Source organism: Aptenodytes patagonicus, chromosome 1 (assembly GCF_965638725.1).
Source record: "Aptenodytes patagonicus chromosome 1, bAptPat1.pri.cur, whole genome shotgun sequence".
Lineage (NCBI taxonomy): Eukaryota > Metazoa > Chordata > Aves > Sphenisciformes > Spheniscidae > Aptenodytes > Aptenodytes patagonicus.
Window position 1 is genome coordinate 132977106 of NC_134949.1, and position 24415 is coordinate 133001520.

General features: G+C 36.5%; 1 protein-coding gene across 11 annotated transcripts in view; it reads left to right on the plus strand.

The window, feature by feature from the left end:
* The window catches only part of DMD (dystrophin), a 1394632-nt gene that overhangs the window by 529627 nt on the left and 840590 nt on the right, over nucleotides 1-24415 (plus strand). For all 11 annotated transcript variants that reach the window (XM_076355694.1, XM_076355734.1, XM_076355779.1 and 8 more), the window contains 3 exons: nucleotides 195-376; nucleotides 9583-9733; nucleotides 15449-15568. In XM_076355694.1, coding sequence (XP_076211809.1) covers nucleotides 195-376; nucleotides 9583-9733; nucleotides 15449-15568 — 453 coding nt within the window. The remainder of the gene's footprint in view (nucleotides 1-194; nucleotides 377-9582; nucleotides 9734-15448; nucleotides 15569-24415) is intronic.

Sequence of the window (24415 nt, forward strand, 5' to 3'; positions counted from 1 at the left end):
GAGACTGTGCCCTATCCAAAAAGTGAAAGTGTTTTTTCTGGTTTGTGTTACAAGGTTTGGGGAGGTGTTGAAAAAATAAAAAGCAAAGTTGAAAATCAGGTTTGGAAAGTGGTGAAATTGAAGATATTTCTCCAAAGTCTGCTCTTTCCTTCCAAAGAATCAAACTTAAAACTGGATTTTATTTTTATTGTCAGGGTTTTATGATGGAATTAACAGCTCACCAAGGACGTGTTGGCAATGTTTTGCAAGTTGGAAGTCAACTTCTAACAATTGGAAAACTTTCAGATGATGAAGAGAATGAAATCCAAGAACAAATGAATCTACTTAATTCTCGATGGGAAAGTCTCAGGGTAGCAAGTATGGAAAAACAAAGCAAGTAAGTAATAGGTCAGGTAAAATTATATATATGGAGATTGCCTGAAAGAATCGTGAACTTGACTAACAGTTGGGATTTTCTTTCACTTCACTGCAAACAAAACTCCATCTCAGTTCTTGTTTAACCTGAAATTTGATGTGTAGTGACTTCTAAGCTTGCATGTTGTTTTGAGACTGGAAGCCGCACAAATCAGCAGCTGTCAACAACTTGGACATTAATAACATTTTAACCAAAATTTATATAACTTACCTTACTTTTTTCTGATTGTTTCAACAAGTATCACACCATATTTAGCTATGAAGGAGAGAATCTTTACTGAGATACGAAAGGAAAAGGGAAACAAATCTTTAAGACCTGTAAAACTTGATCCTATAAAAATAGTAAGTGGGAGCTTAGCTTTCCAAGAAACATTGTCATGGTTTTATGAGGACAAATAACATTATTCAAGAAAGGGCAAGTCCTATAGCTTCAAATAGAAATACAATTAAAAGTAGAAAAATTATTAATTAGTCACATTAGCCTTTGAAGCATTTTTAAGATTTCTATGTCTTATTTTAAAATTTTGATTTACATAGTGCTACCTAGTATAAGAAACCCCATAAAAGTAAGAGCTTGTGATTGTGCCACAGTGGAGTACTTTGTTTTGCAGGATACAGAGTGGTTAAACCAGAAAAGTTATTGAAGGTGTTTTTTGTGTGAGTTGCCTTCTTTATCTTAAAAAAATGTATGTTACTTACCTGATCTTTCACATTTCTTTTTCTCAGCCTCTCTTCTTTTTTCATTTTATGTGGATATTTTTAATCCCTGTCTGAAACAATAACTCTGTTTCAAACTCGTGACTGAGTCTTACTTTGTCATGAGGAATTTTGTATGCCTACTGGCCTTTCTGTAAAGGGGACCAATGGTGAAGATTACCAACTATCATACTAAGTCAAATCCAGCGGAAATTTAAAAATTAATTGTATGTCACTAGGAGCTTGTTTATAGCCAAGCAGTATTAATTACTGAAGAATATAGCCATGCTCTACAGTAAAACTAAATAAATGCAGTGGCAAACAACCTGAATCTGAGATCCCTGGTGGCTTTTTAGGGACTTTGAACTAGGTAGACTTCATTAAAATCTTTCTGCTGAGGTCTTAATTTTTCTCTCAGAAAATCCCAGTGAACATGTACTAAGTGAGAAACTCTTCTGTCTGTTCCTTCAGTACAGCTGGAGAGTGACTCCTTCTGCGAATGTGATTTTAATAAAAGCTGAATATCTCTAGTCATCAGGCCAATAGTCCAGCACAGCATCCTGACTGTAACAGAATAAGAAAAGATAAGCTTTAGGGGAGAAAACATGATCTCCTGGAGCAGCATATTCTCATCGCCTTTTGCCATTGGTGGAGATCAAATATTGGGCTGCATGGGCCCATTGCTCTGGAGACCAAATATTGGACTGTATGGATCATTGCTCTGACCTAATACTGCATGTCTTATGTTATGAAGTTCTCCATAGAACTCTCCCAACCTCGAGTTGTTTTCAGCTGAGGTGACTTCCTGAGATGGAAGCAGTTTTGTGTATTTGGTAACCTGCTATTGATTTTTGGTTTTCTTCCATCTATTTATTCAATATCCCCTTGGACCTGTTAGTGCCCATGACATCCTTTGGCAGTGAATTCCACAGGCCTCTTATCATAGAATAGAATCATAGAATCATTGAGGTTGGAAAAGACCTCTAAGATCATCGAGTCCAACCGTCGATCCAACACCACCATGCCCACTAAACCATGTTCCTAAGTGCCTCATCTACTCGTCTTTTAAATACCTCCAGGGATGGGGACTCAACCACTTCCCTGGGCAGCCTCTTCCAATGTTTAACCACTCTTTCAGGAAAGAAATTTTTCCTTACATCCAATCTAAACCTCCCCTGGCGCAACTTGAGGCCATTTCCTCTCGTCCTATCGCTTGTTACTTTCAGGTAGTTGTAGAGAGCCTCTACAACAGCCCTTCAGCCTCCTTCTCTCCAGGCTAAACAACCCCAGTTCCCTCAGCCGCTCCTCATAAGACTTGTTCTCCAGACCCCTCACCAGCCTCGTTGCCCTTCTCTGGACACGCTCCAGCACCTCAATGTCCTTCTTGTAGTGAGGGGCCCAAAACTGAACACAGTATTTGAGGTGCGGCCTCACCAGTGCTGAGTACAGGGGCACGATCACTTCCCTACTCCTGCTGGCCACACGATTTCTGATACAGGCCAGGATGCCATTGGCCTTCTTGGCCGCCTGGGCACACTGCCGGCTCCTGTTCAGCCGGCTGTCAACCAGCACCCCCAGGTCCTTTTCCGCCAGGCAGCTTTCCAGCCACTCTTCCCCAAGCCTGTAGCGCTGCATGGGGTTGTTGTGGCCAAAGGGCAGGACCCGGCACTTGGCCTTGTTGAACCTCATACAATTGGTCTGGGCCCATCGATCCAGCCTGACCAGGTCCCTCTGCAGAGCCTTCCTACCCTCGAGCAGATCAACACTCCCGCCCAACTTGGTGTCGTCTGCAAACTTACTGAGGGTGCACTCGATCCCCTCATCCAGATCATCGATAAAGATATTGAACAAGACTGGCCCCAAAACTGAGCCCTGGGGAACACCGCTCGTGACCAGCCGCCAACTGGATTGAACTCCATTCACCACAACTCTCTGGGCCCGGCCGTCCAGCCAGTTTTTGACCCAGCGCAGAGTACACCTGTCTAAGCCGTGAGCCGCCAGCTTCTCTAGGAGAATGCTGTGGGAGACGGTGTCAAAGGCCTTACTGAAGTCCAGGTAGACCACATCCACAGCCTTTCCCTCATCCACTAGGCGGGTCACCTGGTCATAGGAGGAGATCAGGTTGGTCAAGCAGGACCTGCCTTTCATGAATCCGTGCTGGCTGGGCCTGATCCCCTGGTTGTCCCGCTCATGCCTTGCGAGCACCCTCAAGATGAACCGCTCCATAATCTTCCCCGGCACCGAGGTCAGGCTGACAGGCCTGTAGTTCCCCGGATCCTCCTTCCGGCCCTTCTTGTAGATGGGCGTCACATTGGCAAGCCTCCAGTCATCCGGGACCTCCCCCGTTAACCAGGACTGCTGATAAATGATGGAAAGCGGCTTGGTGAGCACCTCTGCCAGCTCCCTCAGCACTCTCGGGTGGATCCCATCCGGCCCCATAGACTTGTGAGCGTCCAGGTAGCGTAGCAGGTCATTGACTGCTTCCTCTTGGATTACGGGGGGTTCATCCTGCTCGCCGTCCCTGTCTTCCAGCTCGGGGGGCCGAGTACCCTGAGGATAACTGGTCTGCCTGTTAAAGACTGAGGCAAAGAAGGCATTGAGTACCTCAGCCTTTTCCTCATCCTCGGTGACAATGTTCCCCCCTGCTCCAATAAAGGATGGAGATTTTCCTTGGCTCTCTTCTTGTCATTAATATATTTGTAAAACCTTTTTTTGTTGTCTTTAACGACAGCAGCCAGATTGCGTTCTAGCTGGGCTTTTGCCTTTCTGATTTCTTCTCTGCACGACCTAACGAGATCCCTGTACTCTTCTTGAGTCGCCTGCCCCTTCTTCCACAAGCGGTAAACTCTCCTTTTTTTCCTGAGTCCCAGCAAAAGCTCCCCATTCAGCCAGGCCGGTCATCTTCCCCGCCCGTTCTTCTTACGGCGTACAGGGACAGCCTGCTCCTGCGCCTTTAAGACTTCCTTCTTGAAGATCGTCCAGCCTTCCTGGACCCCTTTGCCCTTCAGGACCGTCTCCCAAGGGACTCTCTCAACCAGCGTCCTGAACAGGCCAAAGCTGCCCTCCGGAAGTCCATGGTTGCTCTTACCCAGTATGAGTGCTACTTTTTTGAGGAATGGCTTCTTTTTCTTTGTTTGTCACTGGTAGCTTAAGTGATTCCCTCTAGATACTGTGTTACAAGTGAGGGTCAACAGTGTATATCTTTCCTTGCTGTCTCCATAAATATATATCTTTGGTTATTCATCTTGCTCTTCTTCGAGCTTTTTCCAGTTCTACCTTATCTTTTTGGAGTTGAGGGGACCAGAATTGCCCACAATATTAAAGGACAAACTGTAATTTTCAGCAATCACATAACATTGCTCTCTTTTTTTTGCAATATGTTCTTAGTAATTCTAAACATTTGTTTTCTTTTCAGCTTGTAACTGAGTATTGAGATTGTTTTCTTTATTCTAGCTTTCTTTGACAGTCTATAAAATTGTTGATGGGTTTCAGATGTTTCAACCTAACTTCCTCCAGCTATATTATTTTCTTGGAGAGAAGACTCAATGATACTTTACTGTAGGTAGTTTTTGTTTGCCATATTTATTTTCATTTAAATCAACACATGCAAATAGCAACCTCACCTCTATGAGTGGTACTGTGCCAACTAAAATGTCCTTTAGCACCAACTGTTAAACTTATCTCCCAGATGCAGCTATAGGTCATTGCTCAGGGAATTGAATGGTCTAGTATCTTCCGAAGCATGTCATACTCGGGTAATATGAAATCAGTGGAAGACATAAAGTGATAAGGGCTTCACAGAGAATGTTGTGCTACTATTTAATTTCTTATACAAAAAATTCTGTCATAAATTCAATGAAATTTGCGTTAGGGCAAGAGAAAATTTCTCAGGAGTGATGTACTTAGATATGGCTAATTTTGACCTATTGGGTCAAACCCCTTTGTTTCAAGCACCAGCTGGAGGGTTATGAACAGCTTTCATATCACAATGTAATATATTTCTGAGTTATTATACACAATTTAAACTCTCAGGATCTATCTTCTACTTCAGTCTAAAGCGTAATCTTCTGAGCACATTGCTGTAATCTAGTCTTTAAGGCAACAGTGAAATGTTTATCCAGAGATGGTTTTTGTGAAGATGAGAACAGCAAGGCTGTCTATCCTCTGTCGTAATAGTAATAGGAAATGTAAAAAGAGGTAGCACACTTTACAGCACAGTGGAAACAAAAGCAAACAAGCAACAAAGAGAGGAGAAAGATATACTGATAAAGGGTACTATAAAAGTGAAAGGGTCTTATGAAAAAGTGATTTAGGAGGTCAGAGTATCAGAGGAAGTTTGGAATACAGCAGTGCCGTTGTGTAAAAGTAGCCCACATTGGATTTCCCATGTATTCACTATGTATTGAAAGCATTTCACTCTTCTAGCAAGCAATACATTAACATGCTGAAGGAAAATAGCCTGTTTTTTCATTTCTTCCTCCTGCCCTTCCCCAAATAGGATTCTCTATAGTAAAGCATCTCAGAGTGATTAATGAACCACTGGAGAGGAAAACGTAATGCAATTTACTACTTTATGGAGAATTCCACAATTATTAAAACACATTCAATTCAATGGAAAAGTATTTTGTATTTGAAACTTATGAGGGCCATACCATAAACAAAGATTATTATAATCTCCTGAGGTATATAAATAAGTACTAAAACCTCTATCAGATGTTTATAGATGTAATTTGAAAACCAGAAAGTACCTGGAGAATGGGAAGAAACAAGAAGCATTCTTTTGCTTATGAATGAACTGTGATTAAATTATTTTCTGTGTTTATTTCATTTTCAAGTTTATGCTTCTTGCTTCGGAGTAATATCAATATTCTATATAATAAGTATTTATTTCATCATATCTTGGTTTTCTTAAATAAAATTCTCTTTACTGTAGCAGGTTTTCTAGACCATTTATTTCATTTATCTCTAAATAAATTATCTCTAGGGTGAAGCATTGTATTTAATATTTATAATACCTTGGTTTAGAACATCAAGTAAGACAATAAAATAGACACTTGAAAGTGAAGAAGAACTGACTTAGATCTGAGATAGCTAATCCCTTGTGAACCATGGGTTATAATAAAGCTGGGTATCAACTTCCTGTACTCTTTCTGTAAAGAGAGAGATTAGAGTGGAAAAGACACTACATGTATCTTCTGGTCATTTTGATCAATAATTAACACATGATTTCCATTAAAAAAACCTGAAAACATAGTACATCATGAAGATCCATGACACTCTGCTCTTAGAAAAAAAATCTTGAGAGATAACTCAGAAAAAGATTACTGTTTGATATCTACTATTTAGAGATTTGGATTAATGGAGCCCTTCCCAATTCTTGGAACCATTTTTTTTTTCTTCAGTTTCTCAAGTTCTGTTGAAGTTTCAGTTCCTGCTTATAGTTGTTCATGTGATTTGTTTTCTTTGGTCCTTTCCTTCCAAGAGCTACCATCTGGAGTCTTTAAAAATTATTGCTGTTTCTAGAAAGTAGCATAGCTTCACAGAGCTCCAAGTGTAACACCTGATACTGTCTCAGTGCCATCTGGGACCAGTGAGGTACCATTCAAGAAACAGGTGTAACTAAAACCTTATTTCAAAACGAACTTTTAATTTTTTAAAATTTGTTTGCAAGTCTTTATTTCCATAAGGTTAGGTCATCTCGGTGTTTGCCTGCAGTTTCTCCCCTTTTCTGTATCTGCTGCTCTGCACTAGAAGATATGCTTCATGTCCATGTACTCCTCAGGATTCCTTTGATCATAGCTTGCACTCTTTCTTTGTTTCCCAGACTGCCTTTCATATTTTCTCTCCATTACCACTCCTGTTTCAAGAAACTGTTTTGGCTTGTCTTCCTATGGTTACTAATACCACTTGGTTACTTCTGTTTCAGAAGTCCTCAGCCAATTTTGGTTTTTTTAATCTATCCAGATGCAAGTGATAATCCTGAGATAAATTATTAGTGTTGTTGGCTGCCCTAAGGAAAAAAAAAGTACAAACAGCTTCTTTTTGTAACAGCTAAGTTTTTATGATTAAAATACCCAAGTCTTAGGAATTTTTGAATAATTCCTTTTGAAGCCCTGTTTGAAAATATTCATTCTTGTTGCCTGTTACTTTTGGAGTATTTGAAGTCTATGTGTTTGTGTTATCTGGTTAAACTTTTGTTTGATACAAAAAATGGATGCTTATTTAATGAAGATTTACCAATACTAAATTTATTATTTGCATAAACATGTTAAAGTTCGTTTTGAGAAGGCCTTTCATCTAATGCCCTGTTCTTTTTAAAGCAAAGGCCAGTTCAGGTACAGAAAGACAATAGCAGTGTGATGGAAGTTCAGTTAGATTTAGTGCTGGAATTCCATCAGTCAGTCAGTCCCCAGTCTGTATCATTCCAGGGGTTCTTCCTTCCCAGGTACGGAACTTTGCATTTGTCCTTGTTGAATGTCATAAGGTTCCTCTTGGCCTGTCCCTCCAGCCTGTCTAGGTCCTTCTAAATAGCAGCTCTGCCCTTGAGTATAAAATGTGACAGTATATACACAGCATTCAGAGTATTTTGCATTCCTGAATTTATAGGTGATACCAAGGATTGCTTATAAACTGAGGAATAGTATCTAAGAATGGAGTATGAGTTAGCTGAGGTATATACAAAGCAAGCATCAAATAGCACTGGAAACTTAGTGATTTTTTTTTTACAATATGAGTTAATACTGTGTATACAGTACTTATTTTTAACTATATAAATAGCAAATAGTAATTATATAAATATTTCATCAGAGACCAAATGCTCATTTTGAAAAGATTCGAAGCTGGAAGGAAATGTTTTTCTCAAAAAAGGTAGGAAATAAAATAAATAACAACCAACAATAGAAGTGCTGAAGTTTCAGACATATGCCTTAAAATATGAACAGGCTGCAAATGAGATATGGGATTTCACATATTACATCTGCATGACATTGACAGGTATTAAATCCTGGTAGTTCAGAAGAATTTAAATGTGTACCAAAAAGTAATTTTCTACATGTTCAATGCAATCTTCTGTGGCGATTAGTTTGAAAACTATTAGGTGTGTCTGGGAAAATACAGAATGATGCTTGCTTTGGACATATTTAGCCATAGATTTTCAAAATTATACACTTCTGGGTTTGTTCAAACTGTCTTGGGAAAATCCAAAATTGTTTGGACAAACTCAGAAGTACTTGCTTTACTTGAGCATACCTTGAAATTGTGACAGAAAGCTGTATGTTTGGATTTGTGTGAGCATTTCTTAACTTGCCTACCTGGTCATGGACCTCTTGCACTTGTCTGGAGCAGTGTGCTCACATTGCACTTCTGCCAGTCTGCAGTACTGCAGGTGCTGTGGAAGAAAATGTACTTATGTTTTGTTAATTTAAAATATCCTGGGGGGGGAAATGTCAGTGTGCAGATGGACAATTCTAGGTGCTGTTGGTCACAGAGAGACAAAATTTACAATAGCTTTGTAATTTGGGCTACATTTTCAAGAAGAGAAGCGAACAAGAAGTCAACTGAGAAGCAAGTGGAGTAGAGTAGGACTGTGCCATCGTTCTTAGATGGCAGTTTTCTCCAGTCTGAAAGTTCAACTCAGGTTTTCAAATTTCCAAGTTAAGTTCTGAAAGTAGTTAACTAACTTTTTGCTGTAAGAGTTGTGCTTGAGATGTAACACACTATAACATACAATGGCTTCACCAAGCTCAGTGTGACTGAGGACAGTGACTTTTGTCTGTCAAATCTAAGTAAAGTTAAAAATTGTATGTTATGCGAGAGATGGGTAATACAAATAACTACTTGTAATTCCATCACAGCAATAGTTTACACATTATTTTAAAAATACTTTTGGTAAGATGAAGATTTTGTTTAGGAAACTTTGGAGAATTTCTAAAGATGGCAAGTATAAGTGAAGGATTTGTAATGGATTTCTGGACAGATCATTTTGGAGCTATCAAAATACTTTGTTTAGGCAAAACTGAAGTATTTCCTGTTTAATTCTCCAGAGTGTTCTCCATTGAATAACTGAAAATTTAATAATCTCTTCTCTTCTGTTTAATATCCTAAATTTGAGGGAGCCTGGTAAGTGCAGCTGTCTGAGCACTTTTTTCAAAGTACTTGAGTAGACAATACAAGCTTTAAGAAACCAGATAGTAGAAATTTTGAACTTCCAGACAGCTCTAATAGAAATGCAACTGGAGGCCAAAACTTTAACAGACAGTATATTATATGCAGTACTGAGGTTCTAAAAAAAAAGTTTCAAAACATTTTCCTAATTCAAAACAAATTTTCAGTTATCTGTTTGAAATTATATTTTTTTTGTTCTGGCTTGAGATGTAGCCTCATAGAAATCAGTTACAAGTATACAGGGCAGATACTTCTGCCTGTTGTTTTCTTTCATGTATAAATTAAAATTATTATTTCTTTGTTTTACAGTTTACATAAAATCCTAATGGATCTGCAGAATCAACAGCTAGCCCAGTTAGCTGACTGGCTGACAAAAACAGAGGAAAGGACAAAGAAAATTGATTTGGAGCCCTTAGGTCCAGATCTAGAGGACCTAAAGCGTCAAGTAGAAGAACATAAGGTATGCTGTGGTATGCTTCCAAAGGCATAAAAAAAAAATTGAGTTTTTGACATTTTAAAAGCTCTACTCCTGCCATTAGAACATAGCAAAGTAATATGGAATCTTTGTTTAATATTGATTGTTTTGTACAGTTAACAAGCTTTTGTAGAGTTATTTTATCACAACTCTGACTTTTATCCTGATGTTAAAAAAAAAACTTCCTTTTGAAATATAAAAAATATACTAGAATATGCGAGGCAACTGTAACATCCATTCATTACACAGTACAATAAGAATATATCAGATTTTTTAATACCTGTGTTTTCTTCTTTTTGCGTGTTGCTTTTTTTTTCCTTGCATCCTGTAGTAGCAATGATGCAGTAGTCATAATTAGACTGCATAATCTTGTTAGGGCTCCTGGGACTCTGAATATGTAACTGTAGAGCACTATAAAATGGACTCTAGTTTCTAACTGTAGAAAATACTTTTTAGTAATGTATTTCAATTAATGAAAAATAACAAACTAATAAATGGAGTGTAAGAGAGAATTTGGCCAAATTTTTTCCACATTCCATCAGGGTAATTCTTTAATTGGAAGAATTAAGATTTAAAAAGAGAGAGATGGTATAATTTGTGTAATAGCTTTGTTTCATTTACTGGATTAAATTATCTGGCTTCATATTAATTTAAATTTTAAAATATATTTATATAGGTATCCATGACACATGGTGATGATGATAGGGAGACACAGAAAAGTATAGAAAACCGAGATGATTTGTGAGGTCATGGAGATTTACTGTGATAACCTGTTAATGTTTCTACATCAGTGGTTCAAAGCAGTTCAGTTCCATAGTATCTTGAGAGATTTTAACATTTGATGCTTGATGGTCTGTGTCAGTGCTAGTCCAGGTTCTAGAGGGCAGATCATCCCGAAAAAACAATTCAAACCGAAACCAGCTTTTACAGTTTTTTAAAAAAGAGATCAAAAGCTGCAAAAGACTGTATGATCCACTTCTTAAAGGTGATTTTTCTGCATTCTGATTAAGGAGTGCTACTGAAGAAGAATACAAATTCTACACCTAGTGCTGCTATTTGTGCTATCTGTGCTTGCCCTATGAGGAGACAATGCATTTCAGTATGTGGGTTTGCTAGCTAAGCATATATTCTGACATTAAATTTTCTTTTTAAAAAAAGACAGCAGGTAATTATGAAATGGTAATTAGAGAAAGAAACCTGAAAGATTTTGAATACATGAGTACTAAGACTTGAATAACTTTGTTCCTATTTCTATGCATTTTGTATTTGAATACTAATGTAAAATGTAGTCCTTTTATTTATGCAGTCTCGTTATGCTGTTTCTTTCTAATACTAAGAAAAATGGGTATTTAGCTTGTATTTGAATATTCTGAGTGAAGACATGCAGAAATCTACCTCTCCAGCATACTAGTTCTTCATTTTTGGTGTGATGAGTTAGTCAACATTATTTTTGTGTATTACTTTTCAAATCTATTTTCTGTACAAGAGACAATTTAGTCAATAAGGTGGAAAGAAAATGTTATGGTTTTACCTTGAATTAAAATTCTATTCATGTATAGTTTGTCTTATTCGTAAGTCAAAGAACAAGATGTTTTCCATTCTTTCACATATTGTGTGAAAGTTTCAGATAATTTTATTATATATTGTATGCAGCAAAGCTACCTTCTATAACAAGGGTTAAAACAATAGAATTTTAATAGCACAGTTATTGCTTCATTATTAAATAAGCAAACAAAAAAGCAAAAACCAACACCCCCCATAATTTTCTTAGTCTCACATGACTCTGGACATCTCAGAAACAATGTTGTAGAAATTGATGGGAGGAACCAGAAGTTATATAAAAGGCAAAGATCATTTCAAATTAAACAGACTTCAGCAAAGGTGATGGGTTTGGTTTGTTGCCATCCTGTCTCCCTCTCCTCTTTACCTTTATCATTTTGACTTTCCCTCTTTATCTGTTCAGTAGTAACTTATTTTTTAATCTATTTATTTCATGTTATCTATCCCGCTTTGACTTATAACTTTCATACATTTGATTTCTTTTGTTCTACTTTTTTCTCAATGATGTCTCAAAATATTGGTCTTGAGTTTTTGTGACTAACACTTCAGTTTCCCTGCTGGCTGCTATAACAACAACAAAAAAATAATCATTTAGTAATGTGTATTGGGAATGGCACCCATCACTGAGACCAGAGAAAGCACACAACATTCTTTCCAGCATGCTACTTAGTTCAGTAGTATATGAGGTTAGTGTCTTGATAGTACAGAAAATTTTCTGAGTGAACTGAAATAGAGGTGAACTCTAGAAGATTTTACGTCACTAGCAAGGTATACAGTTCTGGTAAGAAATCTGGCATAGTCAATATATTTTGGAGTAATAGTCAAACATTTCAGTAAAGAACTATTGGTCTTTGCAGCAGTGTTTTATGTATTTTGTCTGCTGTTGCAAGTATCCCTTCTTTATAATTTTATAAAGGGAGAAAGCTGCTTTTCAGTAAAAATCTGAGGACTATTGAGCTGTCTAAGCACAAAACTATATTAGAAATTTTGTAATTAAGCAAAAATTTGTGCTTTTAATTGAACTGATTTTTTGGAATTATTCCACATTATTATTATACAATTTATAGTTAGTACATTTTATAGTTTCAGTAACTTTCAAAAAAAATCTAAGCTGCTTAGGTATTTGTACTTTTTCTGGAAGGCTGAGCCTTTTAATTTTTTATGAAAACGTCAAAAACTATGGCAAATTTTTAGTGTTAGGATTTTCAGTACTTCAGATTAATTGCAAAGGTAAAATGAGACACTTCCTAACTGTTCAAATATCAGGGGTGGATTTGTCTTTGGGTACTTGGATACCCTAAGTAGGTATTTTTATTCACTTCGAAGTAGATTATGTCGGAGTCGCATAAGTTGTTACCTGATAGATAGGAATTAAAGGAACTGTGGACTTTTATGAGTTTCTGTTGTGGCTATCCCCATGCATCAACATCTATATCCATCTTACATTTTAAGTCCCTGAAAATTTGCTATCTCTACAAGCTCAGGAGGACTTGTTAGAAACTTCAATTTAAATGATTTGAACAGAGCGTACTCTAGTCTTGAGACTGCCGTCAATAAATTCCTGTTTCAACAAGCTCCTGTATACAAACGATTGTCACCAGTGAATTTCATGGTAAAAATAGACACTTGGATTATAAAGAACAGCCCTTTAGCTCAGGGCAAATTCAATCTGGGGATTAGAAAATGACTTCACTTTCTGGTTTCATCAGTTCCTTGACTTCTCAAGTCTTTCACATTGTGTGCAAGACCCACTTCCAAGGTGCCTTCCACTCCTGCACTTGCAGAGCATTGCTAGCTCTGGTTTTGTTCTGGGATGCCATCTCTCAGATACCCACTAATCAGGAAATAAGTCACCTTCTCGCTGGCTATAGGCTTACAGAGCAATGTATTTATTGTCGTATGACTGAAAGAGGGGACTGAACCCAGGGGAAGCAAGCTGTGTTATACAGTCTGATCCATGAGTGCTCTGCCTCCTCTTCCTTGATTAAATGTTGGGTCATAAAATGTTGAGAAGTCTGAATTCCAGGGACTGCTCTAACAATTTGGTGTACTTCACAGTCCTTGAGAATTACTTTATAGTCTAGCTCTCTGAAGCAAATGGTAATCACAGGCATGAAAGTCAGAAAAAGGAGGATTCTTATAAATATATTGGCTCAAAGGCTATGCCCATGAAAGAATTAAAACTCTGAAATGTGTTAGGGTAAGGAGTTTATGTCTTAAAAACAAAGTAGTCTGTGAATTCCTTTCCTATTGCCTATAGCCACATTATATTTTATTTATTAATTTTCAAATAAAAGTAAGATCTTTTACCAAAGCGGTTTAAAATGCATGACTTAATCTTCAGCAAGGGCTTGTTCCTCGTACCTAAGTGAATTACACTAATTGAAAAAGCAGCAGAAAAATTGGTATGGTGAAATTCAGCATAGTTTGCAATACAGTCAAGGTTTCTGTTGTGACAAGGCATATGTGGTTAGCTATGTTATTTTTCAGACTGTAACGATCATACTATATATGTACTAATCACTAGAACACACTCTGCTGAAGTATTGAGGACACAATCCAGGACTTTGGTTTCCCACATTCTTCCGTTGGTTTGAAGCTAGTTATATATAGACACCTAAAAAGTATGTCAGGCAGGATGTGGTCCTGGATACCTTGGTTTTTTTCAGGGGAGTGGGATGAGGGGTTCTTTCAAGTTTTATTTAAGAAACACAACACAGAACCCAGTAATGTAAAACAGTGGTTAACTATTGGGTGTTAAAAATGTACATTTGGTTGTTAATACACTAATATAAAGCTGGAGATAGGTAACAAAAATTATGAAAAGAAATTGAATATTGCCTTCTCTGTGGCTTGAAGTTTCAGTACCAATGCTTCTTTAGCTCCTTCTCTTTCCATCTTTGTCGCCTGTCCTCTTGCTCCATCTCAGCAAAGGAAGGAGCAAATAGGTCTGGCTGCTCAGTTCCCTAGTGCCTGACAGGAGCTGGGCTGGTTTTGGTTTTGTTAACAAACTATAGCAAAGTAGGGATTCCATCTTTCATGGCAAGTGAGGAGGGAAAAAAAAAAAAAAAGGTAAGAGGAGACACTAAAACCCACAAGGGAGTGTTACTAAGGTGTTACAGTACCTTACAGTACCTCAGATTTATTTTTTTATTTTTTGTGATGTAGTTTAAGTGTACAGTGAGTATGCTGTAAACCACCATCTGAAGAGTGAATATGTCTAGACTTCCCATTACACTTCTCTGTCCCCTGTGAGGAGGGAGGGAACAATTGATTAGATCTATTACATGAAGCCTGGGAAATTGTGGGTGGGCCAGAGAGATGTGAAGAGTTGTAGAAATTAGGCAAGGTTAGGAATTATTCAAATATCAATTTTTGCAGATCTGAGAGAAGTTTCTTCACTTTTAGCAGTTTACTATTTCTCAGCAAAAGATTGTCCTCAGTTTTATTGCAGCTGGAACTGGATACCAAAGCTAAAAGGGCACGAAAGTTTTTCCTCAGACATTCAGAAATCATAAAGTGCCTCCCTCACTTTGTTTTCTGGTTTCTGCAGTAAGTGAAACAAGGATGCTGCATGTTTTTCCTGATTTTGAGTCATCTCCTGAGCAGTTTCATCCTATGTTATTAAAGTTGTAGGAGTGCCAAGCTGAAGATAGTATGTGGTTGTTTAATGAAAAACTATGTAATTTTAAATATTTTTATAACTTTTGCAAAATTAAAATATTTTAATATGTTAATATGAAGTGCAAAATCTAATCCAGTGGCTATTTAAAGTTTGCAGGCTATTGGTATGTATACATGCTATACTGATATCTATGTCAACTACATCAACTAAACAAATGCTTTCTCAAGCTGAATTTTCAGTCTGAAATATTGTATCAAGAGTTAGGACTTGTGAGTGAGTAACAGTAAGCTATTTTTGTGAAAGGAGTGGAAATCTGCCCAATATGCTTATGTTAGCATATATATGCTAAGGTAACAGAATAAGTTTAAATTACTTAGTATTGACTGCAATGGGATTATAAAGTTCTCATAGTTGGTTAGTTATACACATTAGTCAGTCAGTGGGACTCCAAACACACATTTGGAGCATTTTCTTAATTTGGAACATATTTTCTAACACATATGCTTTAATTATAGGCATTTCAAGAAGATTTGGAACAGGAACAAGTCAAGGTCAATTCTCTAACTCATATGGTAGTGGTGGTGGATGAAAACAGTGGAGACAGAGCTACTGCTGCACTGGAAGAGCAGCTTCAGGTAACAACTAAACTTCTGTCTCTCAGAGAAAAAGCTATCAATCAGTGGCATTAAGTGTTGATAAGGTTGAAGAAGAACTGCTAGTAGCATTGGGTGTATCTCAGGATATATTTCTGAGGATGGTCTGTCCTGGTTCTGGCTGGGATAGAGTTAATTTTCTTCCTGGTAGCTGGTACAGTGCTGTGTTTTGGATTTAGGATGAGAATAATGTTGGCAACACACCGTGGTTTAGTTGTTGCTGAGCAGTGCTTACACTAGTCAAGGACTTTCCAGCTTCCCATGCTCTGCCGACTGAGAAGGCTGGAGGTGCACGAGAAGCTGGGAGGGGGCACAGCCAGGACAGCTGACCCAAACTGGCCAAAGGGATATTCCATACCATGTGACGTCATGCTCAGTACATAAACTGGGGGGAGTTGGCTGGGGGGCGGCGACCGCTGCTCGGGGACTGGCTGGGCATCAGTCAGCAGGTGGTGAGCAATTGCACTGTGCATCACTTATTTTGTATATTCTTTTATCATTATTATTCCTATTATTTTCCCTTCCTTTTCTGTCCTATTAAACTGTCTGTATCTCAACCCACGAATTTAACTTTTTTCCCCGATTCTCTCCCCCATTCCACTGGTGGTGGTGGGGGGGGGGGCGGCGGTGAGCAAACGGCTGTGTGGTGTTCAGCTGCCTGCCGGCTTAAACCACAACATGGTCTTAAATATTTCTGTAGGACGTGACTTTTGCATAGATGGATAAATGCATGTATTTTGGAGAAAAAACAAATATCTGAGAGCAACTTTCTTTTTGTTTTGTGATTCCTTCAGTATCAATCTGTTTCACCTATCCAAGGACAAGTGTTTGTCTTTTATTTCTTAACTGTATTTCATCACTCCTGACAGAAGTAACATGACTCTCTGTTGTAGTTAAGGAGAAGGATATTGCATGTAAGAATCTACACAACTCAGCAGAGTGTGAGTTATTGAGAACGGGGGATTTTTCTTCTGATGGGAAACTTTTGGTATATATGGTATGATTTGGTGTTATAGTAACATAAGGTGTCATTATCCACTGGCAAGTGCTTAAAAGCACATTCATTTTAAATAATGCCCAATATGCGTGTCTTTTAATGGCAATGCTGGTCCAACAAAATTGAAATAGAACTGTTTAACAGTTATAATATAAGCAAAACCAAATAGTGAATGTGTACAGGATCATATTTTTGTAAACAAATAATGGTTATCAAGAAATATTAAGAACATCCTGTTTTTTTTAAAACACTTCTTGAGAGAAAGTCATCATTTCTTTCCCATTAGTTTCTCGTGGACACGTTTCCTAGGAAATGAAGGGAATCATCTCAGTCTGTCCTTAGTTTCATTTCTCTGTTTCAGTCTATATCCTCTTCAGTACACGTTTTTTACAATGGTTTATCATTTAGGATTCTTATGACAAGGCTTCCTAGAGTACTAGAATTGGGATAAGTTAGCAGCTGCATCCAAACCTGTTCTAAATTGCATTTTGACCCAAAGCCTAAACAATCAACACACAAAAACTTCCATATATTCTATTTTCTAAATACAATTGCTTGAGTATCCTTAAAAGAATGACATGTTGGAGATACATTTGTGATAAAGCTAGCAGCCAAGATGTTCTAAAAATTTGTCAAATTTTAGCTTTTATTATAAGAAAGTTTAATATTTCACTCGCATCTTTAAAAAGTTGCTCTTACTGTATTATTTATATTGCAATGCTCTTACTGTAATTTCTGAATGAACTTAAATGGATAATTAGTGTTGAGATACATTGATTGAAATTAAGAAGAAGGATACTCCTGTGTTGGTGGTCAGATCTCCAGGGTCTCTGCTCAAGAAGTGTGGCAGTACTAAACCCAAGATTCCTTCTATTTTTCTCTTTCAGAAAGAAGAAAGTAATTTTCTTTCATTTTGCTTCATTGCCCAAGAAAAGAAAAAGGTTTCTGGTTTTTGAATCATTAAAGCCCAAGGTTTCTCTAAAGAAGCTATCAATACCTTCAGCTGGAAGGTATAGCTGTAGCACAGACAGATATCTGTGTGCTATTTTGAATCTAGCTAATTTGGGTACCAATACCAGTAAATCAGTAATTACTCTGGAATTTACAGTGGGTAGTACATGTTTGGCTGAGATGCTGAGCACTGCCACTTCAAAAATAACTCTCAGTTTTCTTTATTGCAACTTCTCAGTCACTCAGGGAGCACAACCCAGCCAAGGTAACAATGCAGCCTCTACTGATCTGTCAGTTATTATTTCCTTTTAAATTCATCTTAAGTGTCAGAACTGTGGTGTACCTGCTCAAGACAGTCTTAACCTTCCAGAATTTCTTGCCAGCTCCTTGTACTCTGTTCAGTGGAATAAAGCAGATCCCTTGCAAGCTCATGGTTCCAGAAGTTAAACTAAACTAGGAAAATATCTTGAATAGAAGAGGAAGAAAAATGAAATGAAATACAAAAATGAATGGGAGAAGGTTCAACCAGGATATTATTCTATGTTGGCAAACAGTAGGTTCTTGCAAAGAGGCCTATGGTAAATTATGACAAAAAAATGAAAAATTATTAAAGGTATTTGATATTTACTGCACTTCATGAATTAGAAGACGTACAACTGAGATTTTTTAATAGTGTGGAAAACAAATGAAAGTTTGGTAGATTATTGGACATTTAATCTAATTTCACATCTTCAGAAAGATATCTGAACAATTAAGAGCACATCAGGTGATACAGCTGCATCCCCCTATTATTACACTGGTTGCAAAGGTACCCTTTGTATCCTGTGCAACTTCTGTGGCTGACCCACATTGGAATCCAACCTGAAATAGAACTCAGACATTACTGTAATACCTTTACACCATTAAAGAAACATAAAGAATGACAACTGTAAATGGAACACAGTGGAAATACACCATTTGTAACTGTACTAGTGGAGAAGGCACCTGTTATTGAGATAAAGCATGCTCAATTATTACTGTAATTGAGAAAGTATATTCCTTGAAAGATGCCAGTAAGGCAATTCCTAAGGCACCGTACCCTGCAGCGTAGGCATGCTCTGAGGAGAGCGTGGGGTGTTCAGTTCCCTCCTTGAATCACACTGTCTTAGAGAAGAATCTGAAAGAAAAGTTCAATATTCCCTTTGCTCTGGAAGTCACAGAATATGTAGCAGTATTACAGATGTTAATAAAAACAAAATGCAGGTGTAAAGCTATGGCGTTTAGGGTGTCAGGGAGGTGTGCAAACTTTCATACTTTTATGCCCAGGAGAACTGAGTTACCACAGTCCACCTACTGTCTTAGCAAAATGTTACATCTCCTTTTTGAGTGTATGGAAAGATTGTTTGGATTTTTATTTTATTTTATTTTATTGTTTTCACGTCACTTGCAAACTGAATATAAGCATGGGAGAGACAATGTGTAGGCAGGCACAACCGTTAGAGCATTTGACAAAAAGCACAATGGAGCAAAGTTCAAAGCTTGGTTCTGTATCTGCCAGTCTGACTTTTAAAAGTAGAACAAAACAAGACAATGCACTGTCAGACAAAAGAGCTTAATAAGGCTGCCTGAGTGAGATACTGGTCAGAATCAGATTTAGAAGAAAGTGAACAGTTATTGACATGTAACAGTCAAGGCTGCATTTTCCAAGCAGCTGCAATTCAGTTATGGCTTTCTTTTTGAAATGGGTTGAGATGGTGATTCCTGAAATATTTTCATATATATAAATATATATGTATATAATGCATATATTTATGCATGCATCTGTATAAAACAATGTTAAAAGCCATAAAAAGGTCATTTACAGATTTTAAGACTCTCTGCAGGATGACAAGAATCTATACTGACTTCAAATGAACATTATAGAAGCTCTTAAGATTTATTGCATATGCCAAAAAAAAAAATCTATTTAAGAGACAGTTAATGGCATAGAAGCCAAAAGTGTCCCCTGAAATAAATTATCTGTAGAAAAGGTAACCTTGCTTGCAAAAATAAAAGTAAACACAATTACAGTGCTTCTCTTACAAATAGCTGTTACCCTAAGGTAGTCTGAGAGATTACAGCTAGCCTAGGTGAGTGTGAATATTAAAACTAGTTTTACATAACATTGGTTACTTGACGTATCAGTGTGTGACATGTTGTGAGGCTCTATCTATTTATGCTGCTGCTGAGAGCTAAATATTTAGACTTGTAACTCTTAGACCCCATTAGGCTCAATCCAGAGCCTTACCAAAAAGGCAGCTGCTGAGTAAGGCTCAAATCTGTATTTAGTGCTGCAAAATCAGAGGACTGTACTAGCAAATCTGCTGCAATAGTGTGACTCGTTTCTCAAGAAAGTGTGGGAAATTATCTTCAGCCCAGGGAAATGGCTTGATAACATACAGAAGCCATGAAGGCAGGGAGTTTTTTCTCTAATTATACCCAGCAGACAATAGTCCTTAAGGACTCTTGTGGGCTAGCTCTAATTAGAGCCCTCCCCAGGCTTCAGGGGTCAGGGTCTGTGCTGAAGAGAGATCTGCATTAAATATATCAAATGCTTCTTGATGGCCTTTTTCCCTGCTGAGGGAAAGGAGCTGAGAGTGTAATTTACTCTGTCTATTATATATTCATATTATTCAGGGTACTATCCTTTGATTGAAGATGATGTATGGGTAGTTCTTGTAAAAATGTGTCAAAATAAGTGAGGAATGTTAAAGAACTACACACACTACTTATTGCTACATGGGAGAAATTCTGTGAATGTGCTAAATATTTCTTTTTTAAAAATGATTTCGCATATAGACAAAACCGTATTTCCACTATTTCTCATTACTTTAAGGAGTGGATAGCCTTACTTTATTAGAAAAGCATCTTTCAAAAACCCTCTTCTATTTAGTTGCAGACTTGAGGCATATTATTTCACTTTTTATACATTTACTCCAGTGTTCCCAAGAGTTGTGTTGGTTTGACTCATTTTCTCCTGTTCTCATGTTTCCTTACTTTGACCTTTTTGCAGACTAGGAATATTTTTTTTCTGCTTTTTGTCGTCATAAAGAATATTCTTTCAGAGACCTCTCAATAAAAAAAAAAAGTTTCTTTTACATGCAGATTTCTCTGAAAATTCCAGCTAGGGCTGTAAAAAAAGGCATTTCACGGGAGCAGGGAAGCATTTTACTTTTTACTCTGGATTCAGTCAGTTTCTCTGGAGACTTGTTTTCTCAGGTGTCAGAAACAAAACCCTGGGTGCAGTCTGAGTTTCCGGGCATCGCACAGGCTACTTACAGCATTGACTACTATTTTATGTGAATAAGGAGGTAAAGTTGAGCACCATATGATTTAGTAGTCAAGATCTACTTTATAAATAGACAGTCCTGACATGATATTTCTGACTTGAAACTGTGTCTTAAATCTGTTCGACCAAACAGTATATCTTGGTGTCATGGTGGTTATGATCTCTCATGAGAAATAACAGGTTTAAGGCAGGTCACGGTATCAACCCTTTTATCAGTGCAGTTATTTAGTCATTTTTCTTATTTTATTAAAATCAAATGTCTTGTCAAACCATTGAGACAAAAAGAAAGATAGGTTTTGTGGCTCTTTGAAATCGTATGCTGAAAATAGTATTTTGTATTGAAGCAGCAAAACTTTTTTAGTATGCAAATCAATGCATTTCTTAGAGTAAATGCAGAGGCAGATATTTGATCTTGTACTCTTGAGTTTTTGGTGTTTTCTAGATGAGCAAGCAAAAAATATTTTTCAAGGTATATCATAGTGATAAAGGCAAGTTGATGAAGATGTTACTGCAGATGTTGAGAGCAAACTGTATTTCTTTATGAGGATTGTTAAGAAAAGGCAGCTGCTTGAATGTGAGATATTTAGAAATTACTCAGGTATGAGGATTTTTATAAAATACTTTTTATCAATAAAAGATTTACTGCTTTATTTATAAAACATCAAAAGAATGCAGTATAATAGGAGTCTGATATAAAAAGTAGCATAGACGTAGAGATAGGGAATTGAGTTTGAGGCTTAGTCTATGATTAGCGTGACTTAAATTTAAGCAATCAAATACAATATGCTGACACATATGGAGAAATTAAGTAACTGAGAACATACATGACAATACACCTGTGTGAGTGCCTGTTGCTATTGCTGTCACAGACGTCAAGGAAAATGATGGCTGTATACCAATTACCAGGACATTCATTATGTGTGATTACTTGATTTATGGGTGGTTATGTATGGTATGTATTCATATGGAACTGTGCTGAACTGCAGTTAGTGGTAGAAAAAGAGCCGTGATTTAATGATCCTAGGACTGAGTCTATAGCTCAAACCAGGCTGAACTTTGTAGATATTCCTACTTCAAGTATCTAATATGGTGCTGTATTATATGGGGTGATATACCTCAAATTAATTTTGGCTTGCTTCGTATTCTAATAGAGAATATTGAGGGTGTTCTCCTTGAAAAGAATTTGGAAAAAAAAATATTTATATTCTTTAACCAGTATTTGGGAAGTGATTAAAAAGAGAAGGAAAAAATCTAATCTGTTTAAATATGATTTTTCAGTTTATCTCAAATATATTATCTCAAATATATTATCATGGATAATATATATCCCATGTAATTAACTGATTATTGATTATTTAATAATAATTAAAAGTTATTTTTATAACTTTTTATAAAAAAAATTTATATTTATATATAAATTTTATAATTTTTGTTATATTTATAACAAACAAATAGTTTGTTATTTGTTTTTGTAGATTAGTTTATGTTTCCACCAACTCCAAATTTTCTTCTGCATCCATGCATGTATATATAAGTATATAACCATTATATAAGTCCCTTTGCAAGGTGGAGATGTAAAAGCTTGCATAACTCATGGTGTTACACACTGTAAGAATGAAATTTTCTTCAGAAAAATGTAGAGTCTATGAAAGTCCATTCATTCTTTTTTAGAGATTCTGTTTGAACAAAATGTTTTTCTTGTCAAAGACCTTGAGTTTGACTTGTATGAGAATTCAAAATTTCGGGCAGGTGTGAACTATTGGTTAGATTTGTGCAGTGTAATTTATTCTGATCTACACCTGCATTACCAATGGAGAGACGGCCGGTCATGAAAAGATTTTTCTAAAACCATTAATCTAAATCAGAGGTGCCAAAACCTTTGCTGCTTAACTTTGGGATGATTTATGAATCCTTCAGTAAAAACTGTAAGTGTATTTTTAAAATGCAGTACATAATTAGGATCCATAAACTTCATTGTAAATCAGGCACCAAAACAACCAAATGTGATTCACCTCACCATCTGTATATGTAGAATTTTAGAAATTAAGAAATTTTTCTCCTATGATAATGGGAAGAAAGGGCATATAGGGAAAATGAAGTACTTAGGCTTGGACCTCTTTAAAGAATAACAAGAAACCACTTCCTGTGACTTCATTGAATCATGTACAGTGTTTTTGAGTAGTTAACTAATAATAATTATCCTGAATTATGGGAATTATTAGGAAAGACAGAGTTTCAGATCAGGGTTCAGATTAGACGCATCTGAGCTATGAGGAAGGATATGCTTATGATTTTTGAACTAGTAATTATCAAGCAAAGCAGTCAAGGTAAAAAAAAGTTCAACTGAATATAAAAAACTGAACAAGTGCTAGATATTGCAGATCTGCTAGGTTGTCTTCTGGGCTTGGAGAAAAAGGAGGATGGAGCTGTTGAGACTGTCTTGAGCTAAACTGGAATCAGAATCAGAATCAGGACAAATGAAGCTAAATATAATTCATCATTTTGTTATATTAAGATTTTTAGTTTTTCAAATCAATGAAATTAGTCAAGATACAATTTTTGCAGAAAAGGCGTTAGTGAGTAGGTATTACGGTATACATAGTATTTAGCCTGTGAGGCTAATATATACTATTTATGAAATAATGATTTTTTTTTTTAATAAAAGGAAAAAAGTAATTTTTTAAAAAAAGAAAATTTGGATTAGCTGGCTGTGAATGATTTTCTGCACTGTTCTGTGTCGTACAATTTGGCAATTTTACTTAATGATGAGTTGGTAAAATGAATGGGTAAAATATGTGGTACTCTATTTCCTGATAAGTTGAGGGCATAAATGTTTCACCAGCAAGTGTTTGTTTTTGTTAATATTGCTTTCTGAAATATTCACATTCAAAACCTGAACTTTGTGTTTGCTTGAATTGATCTTTGATCACATTATGTTTTATGGCAAGCAAACAGTAACACCAAATGCGATTTTAATGTGAAAAGAAATCACATTCTTAGATTTGCAAAGTTGCTTGTTTTTTGTCTAGATCTAATTAGGAAAGAAAGCAAATACCCATTACATAATTCCAAATATATACCAAAATCATGATCCTACTATTAAGCCTAAAAAAGACAAACAAAACAACTTCCTCAAAACCTACCTATTTATGCAGTAAATGACTGAAAAGGAATATTTCTCTGTATTACTGTGTAACATATTTGAGCTGCTTAAGAATCGATATGTTTTTAAATTAGCATTATTATGCTAGTTGATTAGAGATAGTTTTCATTTTTCTAAACTGAGCCAATATCTAATATGATATAACTCAATGGCATGACAGCTGCTTGTTTAGTCTGCAAGATTTGTTATGGTTTCAGCTTTCACTAAATTAAAAATATGGTATCTGCTGACTTTTTACTTTGACATAAAATTGGTAAAGCCACAAATTCAAATGGTATCCTGAAATTTTACCTTTCATTTCCTAGGCATCGCAAAATAAAATTCTTTCATTCCTGATAGAAAATACAGGTTGAGTTTTAACCCCTTGGTTTTAAAAATCCACCATTTGCATACTACATTTTTTCTAAAATC